Raw genomic sequence first — 20,000 nt, forward strand, 5'->3', positions numbered from 1 at the left:
AGAGTTTTGAAGAACATGACAATGCTTGTGGATATGGGGCGCAGAGACTTCTCTACCACTGAATATCCACTGCCATCAAAGTAGAAAGAGGTCTCCTCTGTCTGTGGCCTAAAATCACAATATACACACCACAACCACAGATTAATAAACATAAAGAGGGGATCAGCTGTAGTATTAAGCTATCTAGATATTTCAGAGCTTATATATGATAACATTGAAGTAATAGCCAAGTAATCAGACTAGCTTACCTCATGAAGCAACCACCACAGCTTCCTTCCCTTTCAGCATAGTTCCAGAGCCCAATATTCTTCTCATTCAGAGACGCTTCACCAATACATCCTGTAAAGTGAATCATCTTCACTGCTGGAGATTTCTGGGAAGATATTAAACAAAAAGTAAGTTGAATGAACACATAACCCACATGCCCCCCCCACCCCCCCCCCCCCCCTCCCCCAACTTTTTTCCTTTTTTTAAATTTATTTTTAAAGTTAAAGCCACTTGGTCTACCTTAAGCTGTCCACCCAGGCCTCCCACAAACACCCATGTGGACTTGTTGACTTCCATGACTGTGGATGATCCCGGTGCTGTGGTCTTTACTGAAGGCATCGGCTCCGAGTCCAACTGCTGAACAGTGAGGGAGCCTTGCCTTCCAAATCTACAAAATAGCAGCATAATAAGCAGAATAATTACAGCTAAACTCAATCAAGGTTTCTCTCATTCCAAAACACACACACACACAGATAATAGTATAATAATGAACTGATGAGCTATGACTGGAGTAATGAAATTCTGAAACAGCAGTCAGTAGTGATGAACTGATGAAGCCACATGAAGCTATTGAGCTTTTCACATCGAGCAAAAAGAGCATAGTGACATCTGGTGGTTTCAGGAAATTATATCAGCCATAAAAAGAGGCTTTCATGTGTTCATTTTGATTTTCTGAGAACATTTATTCATTGAATCATCTGCAATAAATGTAATTGGTATAATAGCTGTGAATTATTTTTTTTATTTAGTGCCAAAACTAGTGACACCGGTTCTGGTGTCAAGTGACATTCAGATCTTCAGACCTCATCAGTTACTTAGTAATGGTAATTTTATGCATGCTCCAACACAACATGTCAAAACAGTGTGCAAGGAATCAATGGAATGAGCTTCAAACTAATTCCCATGATTGAAACTGAGTAACTAAGACTTATTATCTAAGTCATATTATCTCCAGCGGTATGAGGCTGAAGAATAGTGTCATTACTACACTGTGGCTAATAGAGAGTGCAAAACATACCGAGTGGCATTAATTCTGTGCCATTTGTTGTTGTTTATCTGCAAGTTGGGGTACTCCAGTTTAGTATGACCCGAGCCTGAATCCCACAGAAAGGCCACTTTTCCATGCCTCATCTCAAGAGCCATGAAATCCACCTGATAACGACACAACAGCTCAATTAGTAACTGAACCCCCAAAAAACACATATAGACAAAGAAAGTTAATAGGGACATAATGGCTTACGCTGGAGCTGCTGCCCATGTAGAAGAGCAGGTTGTCTGGGTCAGTAGTTTTCACTGTAAGGGTGAGTGTGTTGAAATTGCTGGAGGTGATTTCTGGTTTGTATGCACGCACACAATCCCGTGCTGCTGACACTGCAACTTTGATCTGCACCAAAGCAGGATCCAACATCAGGGGTATAATTGTTTCAACAGTTTTAGTGAATCATTTAGTGAATCCCTTATTTAACATAAGTGAAATAATCATAACTGTCATGCAATATGTTCTTCATATAACATAATAACACTGACCGAGGCAGCTTGCATTCGAGCCTGGTTGATCATCTCCTTTATCTCGGACAGGTTCCTGCTCAAGTTCTCCCCCAGCATCTTCAGAGGTTGTAACCTGTCAAAGAGTCTCTCTGTCCGTAACTGAGCCTCTTTTAGCTTCGATTCAGCTGCACTGGCTAATAAAAGAGAATAATAATTAATACTGAGTAAGTGCAGAACTGTGGTGTATAGTATATGATTGCTAATGCAAATAAAAATATGTTCTTTCAATAAATTTAGGATTTAGGAACTCACCAGTGTCCTCAGAGTCTTTAACCATCGCATTAACAGTGCTGGCACTGCTCTTGGCTGAGCTCACAGCTGAAGATGATGCTTCTAGCTGTATGCGGTAGTCCTCCAAATGCTCTAGAGCTTTCTGTAATGAGGCATTGGCTTTGGTTGCTTGCTGCTGTGCCTCAAGAACTTGCTCTCTATTTCCTGCACAAAGAGTAGTACTGACTCAGATAACATTTTAAGATTATAATATGTACATGTCCCATCCATCCATCCATCCATCCATTTTCCTTACCACTTATCCTATACAGAGAGCCTGGAGCCTATCCCGGGGACACGAGGCAGTGGACACTCTGGACAGGGTGCCAAAACATCATAGGGCACAATGGACAATTTGGAAATGCCAATCAGCCTACAATGCATGTCTTTGTACTGGGGGAGGAAACCGGAGTACCCAGAGGAAATCCCCGAAGCACGGGGAGAACATGCAAACTCCATGCACACAGGGAGGACGGGGGAATTTAGCCCCCAACCCCAGAGGTGCGAGGAAAATGTACTAACCACTAAGCCACTGTGCACCCTCTACGTACATGTTAAGATTTAAAATAACGACAATCAGGATGTTGTATTTGTATTAATAAGTAAGCGTGTTAAATTTGAACTAATAGTAGCGTCATTAGACAGCAGGAATATATACAGTGCTAGTCAGAGAGGCAGGCCCTGTTATTGTGGTTATGTTTGAAATGTGTGTGAAGGCTCACCACTGGGCAGGCTCTCCAGGTTGATCAGAGCCTCAGGAAGCAGCTTGGAGAAGTTGTGCACACTCGCTCTGACTACACTGAGCTTGCTATTTACAGCACTGACATTCAGCACAAGCTCTGGGAAATGAGATAAACATAAATAAGATACCAGTCATTTAAAAAAAAAAGTACACCCTATGGAAATTGTTGGCTTTTTTGACATATTTGGACAAGCAAACATTTGATCCTCTTTGAAACACTGCATCTTAATAAAAGTGTTACACTCTATCACCGATTTTTGTTGTGTAAAATGTACATTTTGTAGTAATTTTCACAATTTAAATGAACAAAAAACAGATCAGTCACATGGAAAAAGTAAGTACACCCCTACATTTATCACACCTTCAAATCCATAAAATTAGATTCAGGTGTTCAAGATTGGGTGCCAGTGATTATAAGAACATCCAATATTTTACTCCAAGAATATCACAACTATTGATATTTCTGTTGAATAAATGATTGAAAAAGCTCATTTTCCTTGTGGTTTTGTATATCAACTTTATTAATAGGCACTGTTTCAAAGAGGATCAAATGTTTGCTTGTCGAAATATGTCAAAAAAGCCAACAATTTCCATGGGGAGTACTTATTTTTGCACATGACCATATAACAACGATATATGGATTCATTTCGATTTCTGTTGCATAGTCATTTATATACCTGTGTCTGCAAGATCACTTACCTTCAGTGTGGTTACTCAGATCTGCACTTTCATTTAAAAGCTTTATGCTTCTCTGCACAGCCTGTTTGCTCAGTTCAGTTAAGGACTCGTTCGAATGCAGAGTCTTTTAGGGGGGAAAAGAGTCAAATTAACCATAAATGCAAGCCATGTGACACTGCATTCTTTTTAAACTAGAAAACAACCCCAAGATTTAATCCACCAAGTTTAAGATTTATTCTAAGTTTGTTTGATTGACTCACCAGGTTAAGGGCATAACTAGCATTCTGACTGAATGAGAGTGCCACATCTTCAGCCTGCTGGATGTTGGCACTGATGTCGGATACTCCCCGAGAAGTGGAGGTGGCATTCAGCGTTGCTTCTCTAACTCCAGACAAAGTACTGCACAAGACAAACAACAAGACACATATCACACCCACTGCATAATGGCTTTTATATCTGACCTTAGATAGTTATAGGCACCATCTATGAACCTTCCTGTCGGCATTGCACAAATTATTAGTTATAAATATCCTTAGTAACACAATGCACAATGGTACAATGCGTGATGAATGTAACTAGGTAGTTTAAAAAAATTATTAAAGTGTATGTATATACAATACACTTCAAATATTAAACCTATCTCTCTCTAACTCTCTCAGACACACATGGATACACACCTATAGACTGTCTGTGCCTCTTTACTGAGTGCTTGGGCGTGGTCTTCTGCTCTGTACACTAACTGTAGTGCATCTCTTTTGGTCAACTCCATCATTAGAGTGTCCACATGCTTCCTCACAGTGGGGCTCCACTGCAGCAGCTCCTCTTTAGCCTCCTCCACCCTCTGATTAGCCAGTGACAAATAGCAACATCTTACACCAACATCATGTGACTTCATACTCAAAACAACACCCGTTAACCACATTAGACATTAGCTTTAAATTCTGCAAAGCTAAATCCATTTTGTGCATCGTAAAAACATTTTCGCAGTAGAGTATTGAGACTATTATGTTCTGGGCACGAGTTGCTGAATAAGGGTTTAGTAATTGAACGTAACAGTAAAACATCAGGCCTCACCGCTGTGAGATTGCGCATGTCTTCATTGATATCAAGTGCGTCAGTCAAAAAATCCTGAGCTTCCTCCAGATGTGCCTCCACTGACTGATTCAGACTGCTCACATTATGCCTCAATGTCTGTCGAAACATTCATGTGCCAATCATTTACACGACATTGAAATATTTTCCAAACGTTTATCCATTCCTTTATTGAGAATCCCATCCTAATAAACAGCCAAGCATCCGAACAAACACCTAACAAACACCATCAGCTCAAATCAAGAGAAACACTCGCCTTGTATTCCTCCAGATTGGTGTAGATATTCATTAGAAGATGTTCTGTGTGATTATTGTGGTCCTTGGCTGTGTTCAGGAGCTCCTGGAAATCCTGGAGATGCTGGTGATGCCTGGCTAGGTTACTGGAGATGTTGTGCTTCAGATTCTCAGTTTGATCGAAGGGTTCCACTATTTCCTTTTGCACACTGTCAAGCACCACAACTGCAGCACTGCAAACGTAACATGGTATGTATTTATACACTGAAGAATCCAGGTTTAGTATGTTGAATATTATTTTATATTATTTTATTATTTCTTATGGATAAATTCATACATTTAAAATCTATATCCTGAATTTCTATATTTCTGTGAAGCCGCTTTGGGACATTGTCCGTTGTTAAAAGCACTATACAAATAAAACTGAATTAAGTAGAATCCCCCCTCCCCACAAAGTCATACAGCTAACTGCTAAGATTTATATGCTAAGTTAGCTGTTTAACTAACCTAGCTAATGTTAGTGAATTGACAAAATGTAATACACATACTGTAAAACCATGTTAAGTGGCTTACCTGAGTTCTTCTACAGCAGCGCTGTTGCTGTTCACCAAGTCGATGGCCCTAATCTTTTCCAACATCGCCCCCATCTGCTCCAGCAAAACAGCACTGTGTCCTGCCTCCATCTCCTCTCTTTCTGTCTCATTCAGGTTTCTCACTTCCTCTTCCACAACTACGCCAAGCAAAACCAGGTCACATTAGTGACAGTTCATTTTAACTGGTTATTTGTAAAGATAACTGTTTCATATACCTCTCTCTGAAAGATACAGCACTATATAAAAACTACTCACAACGTTGGTTTATGCAATGTTATATTTCCATATATAAATAGCACACTATTATATAAACTAGCTATGAACACAGGAATCGTGTACCTTGGATAGCAGTGTGAATATTAGAAATCAGGCCAAGAAGGCCTTTTCCTTGATTAATGCTCTCTTCAGAAGCCCACAACACATCTTCGCCAAAAGCAGATACATTCATAGCCTAAAAAAATGAAGAAAGAAAAGTGTTGAAAGAGCTGCCAAGTATATTTCACTCATCCATCAGATCTGCGATAAGATGTGGTGGGAAAACCTTTTGCTGCAGTTGATCCACTTGTTTAGTGATATGTGATACATCTTCATCTCGCCTGTTCAACTGATAGCTTGAGTTCTGCTCCAATGACAGCTTGGTCTATATGAATAGTAATATTTAATGCATTCATTAGTTTAATTAATATTAGGGTATAATTTTATCTTTTGATCCCTAACAAGTGAGTTGATATGGATTTCTGGGTAATAATGAGTAAAGTGATGATGATTGTGCATCCACCTGAAGCTCTTGGGTCTGGTTGTCCAGGCTGATCAGCAGGCTGTATGGAGCCAGGATGACACCACTGAGGTTCAGGGACTGTATCGAGGCCTCTATAGCATCTACATCATCCAGCAGCATGCCAGTGCACTCGTCATTGCATGCTGAAGAAAGCATTAGTTCATCATTAGTTAGCATTAGGTTATTTACATTATTTACATCAGTACACATAAAGGGAGGTTAAAGGCCTTTTTCAGGACTTTATATTTTCCTAATAACCTCAAGATCTCCTGAAGTCTGAAGTCTTTGATGAGTTCCAATGATATAAACTGGTGTTCAGACTTGTTAAATTATTAAACACGGAACTAAATTATAGGCTTGCATTTCTCTATATAATGGTTATATGGAGAGTGTAACATGGTGCTCTGACTATCTGCGTGTGTGTGTGTGTGTGTGTGTGTATTTGCAGCTCAGGATACTCACACACACACTGCTCGTCAGTGAGGACGTGCCTGTCTTCACACTGGTCACACAGATGACCCCTGAACCCAGTCTTGCACTCGCACTTCCCTGTTTGTGCGTCACACATGTTGTGCAGCGAGCCGCTCTCGCTGCACACACACTGTTCACACTTCCCACCTGGCTGTGAGGGGTTACCATAGTAACCCAGTGAACACCTTTCACAATAGCGTCCCTCGTAGCCAGGTTTACAGGCATTACAGCGGAAATCCCCGACGCCTTCCAGTACACACGTGGGGCTGAAACTGCACAAATACACCACCGACAGTTAGTGCACTTGTCATCTATTACTCTTATTACCAACTATTACATTACAAGCATTTCGTATGCAATCAGCCTTTAATATTAACAGTCATTTAAAGAAATTTGAAGCCACTGACATTATAATAGAAAAATATAGCTATGTTTTGGGGTCTAGGAGTGAGAGTTGGTACCTGTTACTTTGTAGTGGACAAGCACAAAGTGAGCAGTCACTGATGGATCCCTTCACCTGGCCATAATACCCTGGGGCACATATATTACAGTGTTCTCCCGCTGTGTGGTGCTGACAGCCCTGGTTAAAAAGGAATAATCAGGAAAAACAGGTCTGTGTATTTCACTACCAATTACTATTCATAGAAATACAAAGACATACTGGAAAATAAAGCTAATACTGTAATTGCTGTAATCTAAAATTGTGTCAATGATGTTGTAATACATATACAAACAGTACAAAGTTTGGGTATCAGTTGTGATAAATATGATGTAGGCTGTCTTACCAGGCACTCGCCCGTGTCCAGGTCACATGCCAAGCTATGGTTGTTACACTGACAGAGCACACATGGCTGAATCAGAGGCCTGTTCTTGCCCTTCACATTGAGCTCAGATATTTTCTGCCTGTAGTAACCTGGAGCACATTCCTACAATAAACACATGCAAGCATGTACAGTGTAAACTGACACAGAAAAACACATGAAACACATGAAAAAGGAATAGCATTGGGTATTGAGGAAAGAAACTAAAACATGGTTACTGAAGCCCACTTTTAATGGAAGTACGGTAGCAGTTGTTAAATGTTAAGTTGTTAATATTTTGTGAATAACGACTTATTTTTAGTTTCTTTGCGCACACAAGGCATTCGTACCGCTTCATAAAACTGGGATTAAACCACTGGAGTCACATGGATTACTTTTACGATGCCTTTATGAACGTTTCAGAGCTTGAAAGTTTTGGTTACTTGGACTGTAAATGGAGGGACAGAAATCTCCCAGGTTTCATTAAAATGCCTTCATTTGTGTTCTGAAAACAAATGAAAGTCTTATGGGTTTGGAATGACATGATGGTGAGTAATTGATGTTCATTTTTGGGTGAACTATCCCTTTAATGATTTTAAATTAAGTTAAATTAAGTTAACCAAATTGGTATAACTGGTGAGTGGGACAGTAAATACAGAGCAGATTCTTATTATATATTTTTCTCCTGTAAAAAATAATTCAATTATTGCAAATTATGAATGAAATGAGTTTACAGTGTATAGAAAGAAGGAGTGTGTGATGTTTCCCTATGGGATTTATGGTTCAGATACTAATGCAAGTGAAAAAACGTTGAGATCAACAATGTGTGATTTTATGCATGTAGGTCACGTCTCATAGACTGAAACACGCACCATGTGACCATTAAACACACATCCACACATCTAACACATCCAGCGTGAATTGGACTTTATTCTTCAATACCATGAATGTTTGTATGGTGCATATCCTGCATATAAATTGCCAATGCTACTACAGTAGTCCTCACGGACAACAAGGGACTGATGTTAGCAGTGAAGAGATCAGGAGTCCTGGAGTTACCTGACAGGACAGGCCGGCATAACCTGGAGGGCATTCACACATCTCCACCAGCCTGGCTACCTCCATGCCCTCGGGAGCTTCATCCATATCTACTGCCGTCTCCATGGAGATATTTGAGATCCTGGACAGAGACAAAAAAAAAAAATAGACACCCATACTTCAGGTCCAAAAACCCTAAAGATGAAAATCTAATCTGCAAATAAAATGCAGTACTATTATACAAAATTGCCACACAAACTGAAATTATTATTGAGTATTATTATAAAGGCAGAACTGAAAGTTGCTGAAAATTCACTAAACAGATAGGTAGATCAGACAATTTTCATTTCAGGGTGCTGACCTGCTTTGCTGGAGTCCTGTCCCATATGAGGCTTTGATGATGATGTACTCCACATTACTCAGAATGGACATGAAGTCTTCATGACTCACAGCTTTCTCAGATACTGCATTGAAGTACTTCCACTTGTGCTGTCCAGTCAAACATAGATTAACGTTTCACTAAACAACCTTTAAACTTAATTAATGATAACAAGTCTTTATTGGTCACGTATACATTACAGCACAGTGAAATTCTTTTCTTCACATACCCCAGCATTCCAGGAAGTTGGGGTCATGGGGTCAGCCATGACACAGTGCTCCTGGAGCAGAGAGGGTAAAGGGCCTTGCTCAAGGGCCCAACAGTGGCAGCTTGAACCCCTGACCTTCTGATCAGTAACCCAGAGCCTTAACCGCTAAGCCACCATTGCCCCTCCACCTCTCTGTTCATTTATATGTACAGTACTCTGCATGTTGTGTGGGTGTGTGAGTGAAGCTCACCTCTGTGATCAGTTATATGTACAGTACTCTGCGTGTTGTGTGGGTGTGTGAGTGAAGCTCACCTCTGTGATCAGTTATATGTACAGTACTCTGCGTGTTGTGTGGGTGTGTGAGTGAAGCTCACCTCTGTGAGAGGGACACGCTGCATGGTGCGAATGCCGTTCTCTGGAGCAGGCATGTCAATGTAAATCACCAGCTTCCTCAGGTGCCCTCCCTTCATCAGTACTTGAGGCTCATGATTGGACAGACCTGATCCATCCATAGCAGCAAAGGTTACAGCATATGAGAGTTCACCTCCATAGGACAGCAGCTGCAGAGAAATATAAGACATCAACTCAGCTGTGTTACATCATATCTAAAATAGTGTTCGTATATTGTCAGTGAAAGATTCACTTTATTGCTGTGGGACTCTAGAATGCTTAAGATCCAATGTACTCGACCAAAAGTGAGCTGTGTTTGCATATATAAATATTTTAAATCAGTTCTGTTGGACATACCGTATAGTGCGCTATGTAGTTTCTACAGTTTCATTGTAGTAGGGAAATATAGTAGTATGAAACCATTTGGTATTTGGCCTAACTGTGTGTTGATTTCTATATGGCTCGTGGGTTGCAATTTAAAATGAGATCATTTCTTTTAAGAAAGCAAAACCATTTTTAATTGATACATGTTTATTTGCTACAAATGCGTAGTGCAGTGCTTCTGCTAATGTTTTCTCTGTCCACAGTGGTACAAGACTCTAAGCTAATTAATGTTGGAATGCATTTTTAAAGGAATCTGACAGCCCTGGTGTGTAATGCTCTACCTTGCTGCCCTGAAAGGGTTGAGGCAGTCGCCAGTAATACGGTCCAGTGAGAGCTGAACCAGTCTGGAGCTGAGCCACATCCAGCAGAATTTCTCCCTCTGTGTGATAAACACCCTCTAGTGTCCCCTGTAGGTCACTCTGAGTCACTACATGTAGATGCTCCGTCGGAGGACCCGCTGTGATCTAATAGAGTCAGTAACGGAAAGAATTGTTCAAATGTAGCAATAGCAATAAATGAATAGCTGATGAGCTGTCAAACAACCTCCAGACTTGTGCTGCTACTTTGCTGATTATTTTGATACTGCAAATATGCCTTGTCTTACAAATCCTGTTGTTTTTCATGATGCACATGATTACATTTTTGGTTACGCTCACACTGCAGATAAAACTGGACCAAATCTGAGCTTCTACTCGTATGTGGCACACTTGTTTTATTCACGACAGTGTGAACAGCAAAAAGCGTGATAAATCTGATATTTTAAAATCCAATTCCAGATTATTTTGTACAGTAATAACATCATGTTGTGAAAACATCCTATACATACTGTATCTGATATGCGACCTCTGGCTGAACTGTGAAATTCAAATTTATGCAACAATTATAACTGCATTAAAAATGATGAATAAGCAAGAGGGGTTGTAAATCATATTTCCTGGTACATATTCTATTAAAATCTTCCCAGACTAACATTAAAAAGCTTTGACCCCATCCGTCAATACATGCTAGCCTGTGATTGCATCCATTAGACATCCCATTCCGTTCTGACTGTCTTCATACCTTCAGTTCAGGCCAATTAGAGTGTATTCGATTCAGCTCTTTCTTTATGTGCCTTGCTTGAGTATACTCTGAATTTTTATTCAGTGCATCTATTCATCATCAGCATCTCAACTAATGCACACTGCTGCTGATTTCCAAAGAGCAGCTGCTCTATTATACAGTATGGCTTTGCTCTAATTCAATGCTTTTTATGTTAAGTATATAACACTGAGACATGAAAAATATCAATAACGTGCTTTTCATATGGTGCATCTTAGCAATAGCGGAATCTGAAAAGGAAAGTGTACTCACTGGCACTCTGAGCAGCCCACCGAGCTCCTCACAGATGGAGGAGACCCCAAAACAGAAGCAGGGGCTACAGCCAGCTGGATTCTGCCTCCACAGACCAAATGTCCCGCTCTTACACTCATCACAACCACCACCACCTACATTCTCCTGAGAGACAAAAGAGAGAAAAGAGAGAGAGAGTAATATATATAAAAATACTGTGGAAAAATCTGTTCATCAGGAAATATGTCAAATCAGATCTGATAGCAATCACTTGTTTATACATTTACAATTTCTTTTTTTAGGTTAACTGTTTTATCTACTTATTCCTTTTACACCAATTTCATTGTGGCAATGTTTTTTTAAAAGACCAAAATAACAATTCAAAGCAAACAACAGAATAGTCCTTAAATAACGAGAAATAAAACATAAGCCATGACATTAGAGTCCCTCAGATACATTGCTTTAACCGAACACCAAGGTAACGGTGCTAACACAAGAGGGTGCCGTAACACTACCTTGCACACACACTGTCCGTCTTCCTCACATCCACAGACTCCCAGGCCGGAGTCACAAAACTCCTCGTGGGTGCCGTCAGCATTGCAGTTGCATGCAGTGCACTCTGGGAAATTCCTAAAGCCTAGAGTGCAACGGTCACATTTCTGAGAAGTGAAGTGCGGCCTACACACACACTGACCACTGAGCAGGTCACACTGAGACGAGCTTGAGCCGGATACATTGCATTCACATGGCTGAAAAGACAGATAGATAGAAACATGATTATTTAGTTAGAAATTGAAAACTCTTAAAATTAAAATAAATAAATAAATAAAAAATCTTGGATATAATTATTATCCACTCTTGGTTTACATGAGGCAGCTAACTCTTAAATATATATTGAATGCCTTGCAACTTGCCAATAAACCCACCAGAGTTACTTTACAGGCAAAAATATATTTAGCGTATTTGGTCGCATGGAATGCTGTCCTTATTCAAGCTGTTAAGTCCATAGTGCAAATTAAAGATAGATAGATAGATAGATAGATATGTTTTCATGATTAAAAAAAAACTTTAAAAAAAGCTTTTATGACTTGTATAAAACTATATACCGGACAGGTATGGAAAATGAATGATAAAAAAATGTTTCTGAACACTATAACTACTTTGAACAAGAGAACTAGGCTGTAATAGCGTGTACTATTTTACATGTAAAACATGTTGTATTCCATTCGTCTTGCGTTCTAAAAACATTCGCATATGAATGATGTAAGTTAGGAAGAAGGTCTGCGTCTCGTTATCTATGACATTGTTAAATCTCCGGCTCTCAGACACTCACTGAACAGAGCAGACGCAGAGAGAGGTGAGAGCGCAGCGGGAAAGCAAGACCTCGCCCTTGCAGGACAGTACTGGCCACATTTGGAAAATCGCTAAGGTTTGTCCAAAAAGTTGGGCGCTTTTTTTGCAAAAAAAAAAAAAGTCACTAAAGGGGTCTGAAAAGTCGCTAAGGTGGCAATACTGGTCATCAGTGACAGCTAGATAAAAGGCAGACTAAGCTCCGCCTCTCCCCAGCAAAAAGAAAATACAGAGGGAGAGGGAACGCGGGGTTTTTCATTTATGCATTCTATTCGAAAAGCAATAAAATACACCGAGTACCCAAATGATGCCCCCTGGCTTTAACCACTGCTTTAAATGACTCATAGTATGCTGTTTTCCAGAACCACTTGAATAATCTGATAATTGCCAACCACATACACTGCAATTTATTATTTATTATGTATGTATTTTGTATGTTACCTTGCATCCAGTCACAGCATTGTGACCCCAGTGATCACTGTCACACCTTTCACATTTCTCTCCTCTGGTGTTTGGTGGGCAGATACACTCGCCTGTCTCAGCATTGCAGTTACCGTGTGTGTGAGCACAGTCGCAAGCTATACGTAAAAGTGGACAGTTTAACGAGTACGTACAAATTACAATCAAACCTCAAAGGTCATTTTTGCAGCTCTCATCTTGAATTATTTTACACAGCATCTGTGATGATGTTTCGTTAAAATGCAGAAAGGGAAATCTCACGTGTGCAGCCGTTGTCTGTGAAATTGTAGTAGCCGTGCTGGCAGCGGTCACATTTATCGCCTCCTACACCAACAGTACACTGGCACTGGCCATCTTCATCACACGCTTCTGATACTGATCCTGACTGGTTACATCTGCACTCCCTGCAGCCATCGCCACTGTTAACGCCGAAGAAACCGACCTGATGGACACAAACAACAGCCACGCGTTACCAGGAATTCTCCCTTAATGAAAAAAAAGCAAGAGCTATGAAGCAAGACAGAATGGAGAGTTGAGACAAAAGTTGTAGTTGTGTGTGTGTGTGTGAGAGAGAGAGAGAGAGAGAGAGTCTCAAATGTGCTTACAAATGCCCTACAGAACAGCTTGCCATAACAAACTGTGAACAATTACTATCCAAATAACAAATGTGAGTTCTGTCATTCATCTTGATTAGATCCATTTTGGCCAAATGTCAGGCATCACATCCAACAGGGACCCACTGGAGCTCCAGACTGCCTGGGACTCAATTGTCACCACTTACCCCAGCCCAAGCATCTGACACTGGGCTTCAGGAACAGCTGCGCTCCTTTTACGCCTGATTTCTCACCAGAAAATCTCTGCCCTCTTTCACCAGCATCTCCCTCCATCCATCCAAATGAGGGTGCAGGAACATATGATCAATCCCATGCACATTTCATAGCCATTCTTTCAGTGCCAAAGACCAGTGCGCTGCATTTACAGTAACTAAAATGAAATATTAGTCTTAAAATATTTAACTTAATGAGGTCAATGTTTTTAGAAAAAGAAGAAGCCTTTATTTGTCATGCAAACATTACAGCACAGTGAAATTCTTTTCTTCGCATACCCCAGCTTGTTAGGAAGTCGGGGTCAGAGCACAGGGTCAGCCATGATACGGCGCCCCTGGAGCAGAGAGGGTTAAGGGCCTTGCTCAAGGGCTCAACAGTGGCAGCTTGGCAGTGCTGGGGTTAAACCCCCGAGCTTTTGATCATTAACACAGAGCTTTAACCATTGAGCCACCATGTGTGGGTTAAATAACTTATCATGGCTATTCTATGGTATATAACTTAACATCATACTTTGTACTTTCTAGAGTATATAAATAAATACTCAAGAAAAATAAGAATGATATAATCATACCTGACAGCGGTCACACTTGTCTCCCACCACATTGGCTTTACACTCACACTGGCCGGTTATAATGTTACACACAGCGGAAACTGAGCTGTTAGCACGGCATCCACAGGCTAAACACAAAAAAACACAAACATAACACTGACTAATGCAAAAACTTAATTATAAAAAGAGTGCAAAGACCTGCAATACAATTATTGTACTCTGGATGGCCCTAAATACTAATTTTCAAAAGTTATTAACCCACTAGACATTTTTTTACATTTAGAAAGTTTATACACAAACTAAATGAAGCACTATCAAATTCAGCCTCTGTGTTTAGTGAAAAGATATTGCCATTACTCAAAAGTCATTTCAAACTTTTTTTTTTTTAAATAAACTTTTTCCAAAAATGTTCTCTTTGATGCACATACCCTGGCAGTTCTTCTCTATAATAGCATCACCGTGGTAACCGTCCTCACAGCGCTCACAGTGTCGGCCTGCTGTGTGTCTCACACACTTTAAACACTCGCCAGTGACAGGGTCACAGTAGCCGGGCTCAGACGGGTCCACGTTCCCGTTACACTCACACGCTGAACATTTCTGACCAGGGATGATGGGGCTGCCATAATAACCATTAGCACACCTGGACATGGAGAGATGCACATATGAACGGCATTATATCAGGCAAAAAAAATCAAAAACATTCTGCAGGATTCAGAAAGAACCCAGGAAAAGTTTCCCAGTAAATGCAGTATTCAAATCAAGCCTGTTTATAAAACTTTCCAACTATAACCCTATTAACGTGGCACTGGTTTTATATGGGGTTACGTATCTTCAATCTTTTCAGGCTCCACTGTGTCTCTGTGTGTTTCTGTTGAGATTTCCTCCTGTCTAGACAAACGTCTGGTTCAAAATACCTACAGGTTTTTCTACAGAATCAAAGGTGATCTCATCATTGAATCCTTTCCAGACACACATTATGTTTTTCTGAATGCTGCTACACGCCATCATCAATTTACTTTTGTGTGTGCGTCTATAGCACCTATGGATCAGATCAGATCGCTTTGACCAAAAAATCTTCACTGAGCACCCATTAGAAGAAAAAAGAAGAATGATGAAAATCCCACAGTTGATTAATTTGGCCATTATAATGAAATCTACAGCTGCTACAAAGCCTAAATTGACATCTACATATACCACAATCTTAAAATTGTCATTTTCTGGAACTAAATTCTAACAAATTATCCCATCATGTGCGACTCAAACATCTGGATTTATAGAAATAAAACCCATCGAGATGCTGTATTAATTCATAACTATACAATTTTATCACATAGGAAATTTAGTTCAGACATTGTTCTGGGAAATCAAACAGCTCTCATGTCTGATAATGTAAGTGAATGCATTCTCTTCAGGCATGACCGTGCTAGGTTTACCTCTCACACTTGGCTCCTGTGTATCCTTGCTCACACTGGTCACATGTGACGTCTCCAGGACCTCGTAAAGTACAAGTCGGACTAAAGCTGTAAACAGAAAAATACACAACTGACATTTTGGACATCGTTTATTGAGTCCTGCTGTGATAAGATTCTTAAAGTGAGTTTTCTCCAATCGTCCCAGCTATCTCACAGACATTCCCTGACTCCAAGGCTACAAAAGGCAGCAGAGAACTGAGTGCCAGGCTGGCACACACACACACACACACACACACACACACACACACACGCACGTAAATACATGCACACACACACACAGTAACTCACTTGTTGGACGCCAGTGTCAGCGGGCAGGCGCATCGCTGACAGTCTTCATCCGTGCCTTCCGTGGGGTCACCATAGTAACCTGGCAGGCACTGGTCACAGTGTGGTCCTGAAGTGTTGTGAGAGCAGTCCTGAGGAAGAATCAGAGTGTTTTATATATGTATATATATAAATACACACACACACACACACATCTGGTGACTGTGAAAGCCATAGTATATGATTTCCATAATTTCCATATTCTTTTACAAATTACAAAAATATTTCATATTATATAATAGTAGCTGATAAAACTTTTTAAAGAACTTTTACTCACCAGACACACTCCATTGATGTCACACTCGGTGGCATGATCGTTACATTCACACTGCAGACAGATCCCTCCAAACAGGATGCCTCCGACTCGATAAAACCCAGAAATACAGGTCTAGCGAGCACAGAGAGCAGGAGGAAAAGGAAATACAGAGAAAGAGAAAAAAAGAGGTGCAAATGAATCTCTCTTGAATATTTCTAACAAAAAAAAGTTTGTGCCAATTTGTCACAACTGGGGAATAAACTGGGGAATAAAGTCTCATGTCATGTCTGTGTGTGCTTGTACCTCACAGGATGTCCCGGAGTATCCCCAAGGGCACTCACACTGCTCCACATCTGGAGATATGTCAGAGCTTGTGGAGCTGGGATCAGCTACAGCCATGTGCACAGTGCTCAACCTGTGATTACAAAATAAACAAAGACGTCTTTTTAGAGGATTAAGTACATTTGGGTTGTTTGAAGAGTTCTGAGTATCAGGATTAAATCCAGATAGGGATGATTTATCTAAAAACGCAGATGTATATGCACCTAATAAACATATATTATATCTAAGCATTTCAGTCAAATTGTTTTAGTGTAAATGTATGCATCTTTGACAATTAAAATATCTCACCAAGACTGTACACCATAACATACATTGTTCATGAATTAAGTCTTTGAGGAAATTAAAAAGCATGCAACAGTCACGATTTGTGATTTGGCACAGATCTTTCGTATAATACTACTTAAAAGGAGGAACAACACAGGAGGTTGATGGGTAATGAGTTGATTTGCATACTAAATAAGATGAAGAAATTTCTAGTTAGATTAACCTAAGATGGAAAGTATGCATGTGGATAAAATCTTATCTGAAAAGGATTGGGGTTCCAGACCCATAAAATAGAATAGTGTGGGTCTCCATGTGTCTGACTCACTCGGGAAGAGCTTTTATTATGAAACTTATTTCTTTCTTTAATAGATAATCGGAGCCACATTGATTTATTTGAATGATTGGCAAGCAAAGCCATGATAAACAGGCTAGGCTGGTAGGTGTTTATGTGAATGATTCTCACCTTAGCACTCCATCCACACTGGTGTTGAGGTGAGCTCTGATCCTGAGACTGGCCACGTCAGCCAATACACTCATCAGCTCGTCTCTCTGCACCCTTCTCTCTGTGTGAACATCAATGAAAGCATGCGGCAGGAGCTCCAGTGCCACCTGCTGCTCTCTGTGAGGATTCAGGAATACACGCCTGGGTAGAAGCTGGAGCAGCGCCTTCCCGTTCCCCTGGTGGTGTCAGGCAGGAGGGATTGTTAACCATATGACAAGTCACTAAATCATCATTTTGTTGGATTTTTTTTCTCTTGTTCTCCCTAATTTAGTCATGGACAAGTCCTACCCATCAGGTAGCTCTTCCCATCACAAGACAGCTACAAACCTGAGAGGGCGAAGGCTATCACATGCTTCCTCTGAGGAACATGAAGCCAGCTGACCACATCTTTTCGACTGCTGCTCATGAAACGTCAGGGGACGGCATAACACACTCGAAGGAAAGTGCTATCTGCCCAATTCTGCATGCATGAGCTCATTGGCTACTGTCACTGTGATTGATATGGGAGAGACAGTATGCCACCCTTCACTCCCTGAGAGCACGGCCAATTTTGCTTTCTTGGACTCCTGGCCATAGATGGCTGAGGCATCACTGGGATTCGAACTCGAGATCTCCAAACTTTAGCTAACCTAGCCGACCTAGCCCTACGCTAGAACACATATTTATTTAAGTTATCCAAATGAACTTATTCTTAAAATCATCAATGAAACACTAAACGTTTGAGCAATAGTCATATTTGTAGTGATATTATGCGCGGATTGCAGGGAAAGTAGCTTACATTACTAAAATCGGCATGTCGCTTACCTCAATAATCACGTCAAAATGCGATGGGAGAGTTTTGTCCACGTTGTTGTCAACTGATACATCGTATGCCACACTGAAGTTTAGAAAGTTTCCATATGCAGTCAGCTACAGTGCAAAAGAAACATGCAAATATCAGCTCCAGCTCCAGCCTTGTTCATCAAACACTTCATTAGGTGAAAAGCTTATCAACAATAATAACAGCTGGACATTTGTTGGATTTTTCATATTTATACTAACACGAGAGCAGGACCCCTAAATGAGAACCGTTTCTAATGCTAATTACCGTCCTGTTCACTACGAGCTGGTGATGCTGAGAGGGATAATTACGTATTTCAATTTAATTAATCACCCGAGGGATCAACCGGCTACAAATATTAAGTGTCACCCTGGTCATGTATAAGCTCATTATTTTCACATGTAGTAATGAGTCTGTCAGTGATTAGGTGTAATTAGAGGGCAGGAAGGGTGGGAGAAGGAATACGAAATAGAGCGAGAGAGAGAGAGAGAAAGAGAGAGAGAGAATTGACTGAAAGATATAGACCTTGTTGCCGAGGAAGGGTTCTGGAGCGGTCCATGTAGACATGGAGATGTAGCTCCTAGCAGCAGTAGCATTATTATTAGCGATGATAAGGTTGTCTTCTATGATAGGGGCTGTGTAGACGGAGGTGCTGTGAGTTGAGGGGCGGAGCCAACCATTTCTGTGTACTATCTGGAAAGAATGACACTTTGTGAAGTTTCCTATTACTTCAAAATTCAAGACGAATCAAGCATATTGAATAATAATTGCATATGCAAAATACACTGTTAGATTGTGTGTGTATATGTGTCTACGTAAGTAAGTCTACCGAGGAGGTGGTCCAGGTGGAGCTTTCACACACGTCGGAGACACCGAAACAGAAACATTCAGTGCAGCCCTCTGGGTTACGGGCCTGTAGGTTGTAGAAGCCCTGCTTACACAGGTCACAGTTTGCCCCCATCACATTGGCCTGAAGAAGCACAGACGCAGCACACTCGATCAAAACAGATTCGCACAGCAGAAATATGAGAAAATTGTTTACATGCAGAAGAGCTCTTTACTGAAAATTCTAGTCTAATAAGTCATTAATATTTCATATGGGAGTTCAATCAGAATACAAAATGTTCATGTATACTGTACACCTCAACTGGAACAGAAAAAGCAATCCAAATACAATTCCTATACAATCAAACATGGTGGGTTATCTGCTTAATAATCTATTAAACAACAACAACAACAACAAAAGGTCATTCAAACCTGTGAGTCTTTCCATGCAAAAACAAGACCTGTGATTCGTTCTTACCTTGCAGATACACTCTCTACAGGGGTCGATGTTATGGCTTCCAACAAGGCTACACTCACAGCGTGTGCACAAGGGAAAGTCCCTGTAGCCGAACGCACAGCGATCGCACTTCTCTCCCGCGAACCCCTCTTTACACACACACTGACCTGGAAATACACCTGTATAACCCCACAAGAAACAGAGCCAAAGGCCAACATGACTCATTAATGGAAAGTGAATGGAAAAACAACCACATCTGATGCTACACGCTTAATGATGAAACACAGAATGAAGGATTTTGAGACTGCATTTTCCATCAGCGCATGATCATGCTCAATACTGAAATCACAT

At 40.6% G+C, this 20,000-nt stretch overlaps 1 protein-coding gene across 1 annotated transcript in view; it reads right to left on the bottom strand.

Moving 5' to 3' along the window:
* lama1 (laminin, alpha 1) overlaps window positions 1-20,000 on the bottom strand; it is a 53,365-nt gene that overhangs the window by 14,289 nt on the left and 19,076 nt on the right. The window contains exons 10-48 of the mRNA XM_053635013.1: window positions 19,671-19,828; window positions 19,197-19,337; window positions 18,893-19,060; window positions 18,352-18,456; window positions 17,509-17,723; window positions 16,743-16,854; window positions 16,461-16,571; window positions 16,148-16,275; window positions 15,821-15,907; window positions 14,816-15,027; window positions 14,409-14,515; window positions 13,272-13,452; window positions 12,993-13,129; window positions 11,717-11,950; window positions 11,223-11,366; window positions 10,154-10,336; window positions 9,473-9,658; window positions 8,873-9,000; window positions 8,533-8,653; window positions 7,459-7,599; window positions 7,135-7,253; window positions 6,665-6,945; window positions 6,203-6,345; window positions 5,966-6,064; window positions 5,764-5,875; window positions 5,405-5,561; window positions 4,854-5,064; window positions 4,580-4,696; window positions 4,183-4,346; window positions 3,766-3,904; window positions 3,527-3,629; window positions 2,808-2,924; window positions 2,068-2,250; window positions 1,795-1,949; window positions 1,508-1,651; window positions 1,286-1,419; window positions 508-655; window positions 249-373; window positions 1-108 (exon numbers count right to left, since the gene is read on the bottom strand). The exon at window positions 1-108 is cut by the window's left edge and continues 43 nt beyond it. Of these exons, the coding sequence (XP_053490988.1) occupies window positions 1-108; window positions 249-373; window positions 508-655; window positions 1,286-1,419; window positions 1,508-1,651; window positions 1,795-1,949; window positions 2,068-2,250; window positions 2,808-2,924; window positions 3,527-3,629; window positions 3,766-3,904; window positions 4,183-4,346; window positions 4,580-4,696; window positions 4,854-5,064; window positions 5,405-5,561; window positions 5,764-5,875; window positions 5,966-6,064; window positions 6,203-6,345; window positions 6,665-6,945; window positions 7,135-7,253; window positions 7,459-7,599; window positions 8,533-8,653; window positions 8,873-9,000; window positions 9,473-9,658; window positions 10,154-10,336; window positions 11,223-11,366; window positions 11,717-11,950; window positions 12,993-13,129; window positions 13,272-13,452; window positions 14,409-14,515; window positions 14,816-15,027; window positions 15,821-15,907; window positions 16,148-16,275; window positions 16,461-16,571; window positions 16,743-16,854; window positions 17,509-17,723; window positions 18,352-18,456; window positions 18,893-19,060; window positions 19,197-19,337; window positions 19,671-19,828 (5,758 nt within the window). The remainder of the gene's footprint in view (window positions 109-248; window positions 374-507; window positions 656-1,285; window positions 1,420-1,507; window positions 1,652-1,794; window positions 1,950-2,067; window positions 2,251-2,807; window positions 2,925-3,526; window positions 3,630-3,765; window positions 3,905-4,182; window positions 4,347-4,579; window positions 4,697-4,853; window positions 5,065-5,404; window positions 5,562-5,763; window positions 5,876-5,965; window positions 6,065-6,202; window positions 6,346-6,664; window positions 6,946-7,134; window positions 7,254-7,458; window positions 7,600-8,532; window positions 8,654-8,872; window positions 9,001-9,472; window positions 9,659-10,153; window positions 10,337-11,222; window positions 11,367-11,716; window positions 11,951-12,992; window positions 13,130-13,271; window positions 13,453-14,408; window positions 14,516-14,815; window positions 15,028-15,820; window positions 15,908-16,147; window positions 16,276-16,460; window positions 16,572-16,742; window positions 16,855-17,508; window positions 17,724-18,351; window positions 18,457-18,892; window positions 19,061-19,196; window positions 19,338-19,670; window positions 19,829-20,000) is intronic.

This window comes from Ictalurus furcatus, chromosome 1 (genome assembly GCF_023375685.1).
Source record: "Ictalurus furcatus strain D&B chromosome 1, Billie_1.0, whole genome shotgun sequence".
Lineage (NCBI taxonomy): Eukaryota > Metazoa > Chordata > Actinopteri > Siluriformes > Ictaluridae > Ictalurus > Ictalurus furcatus.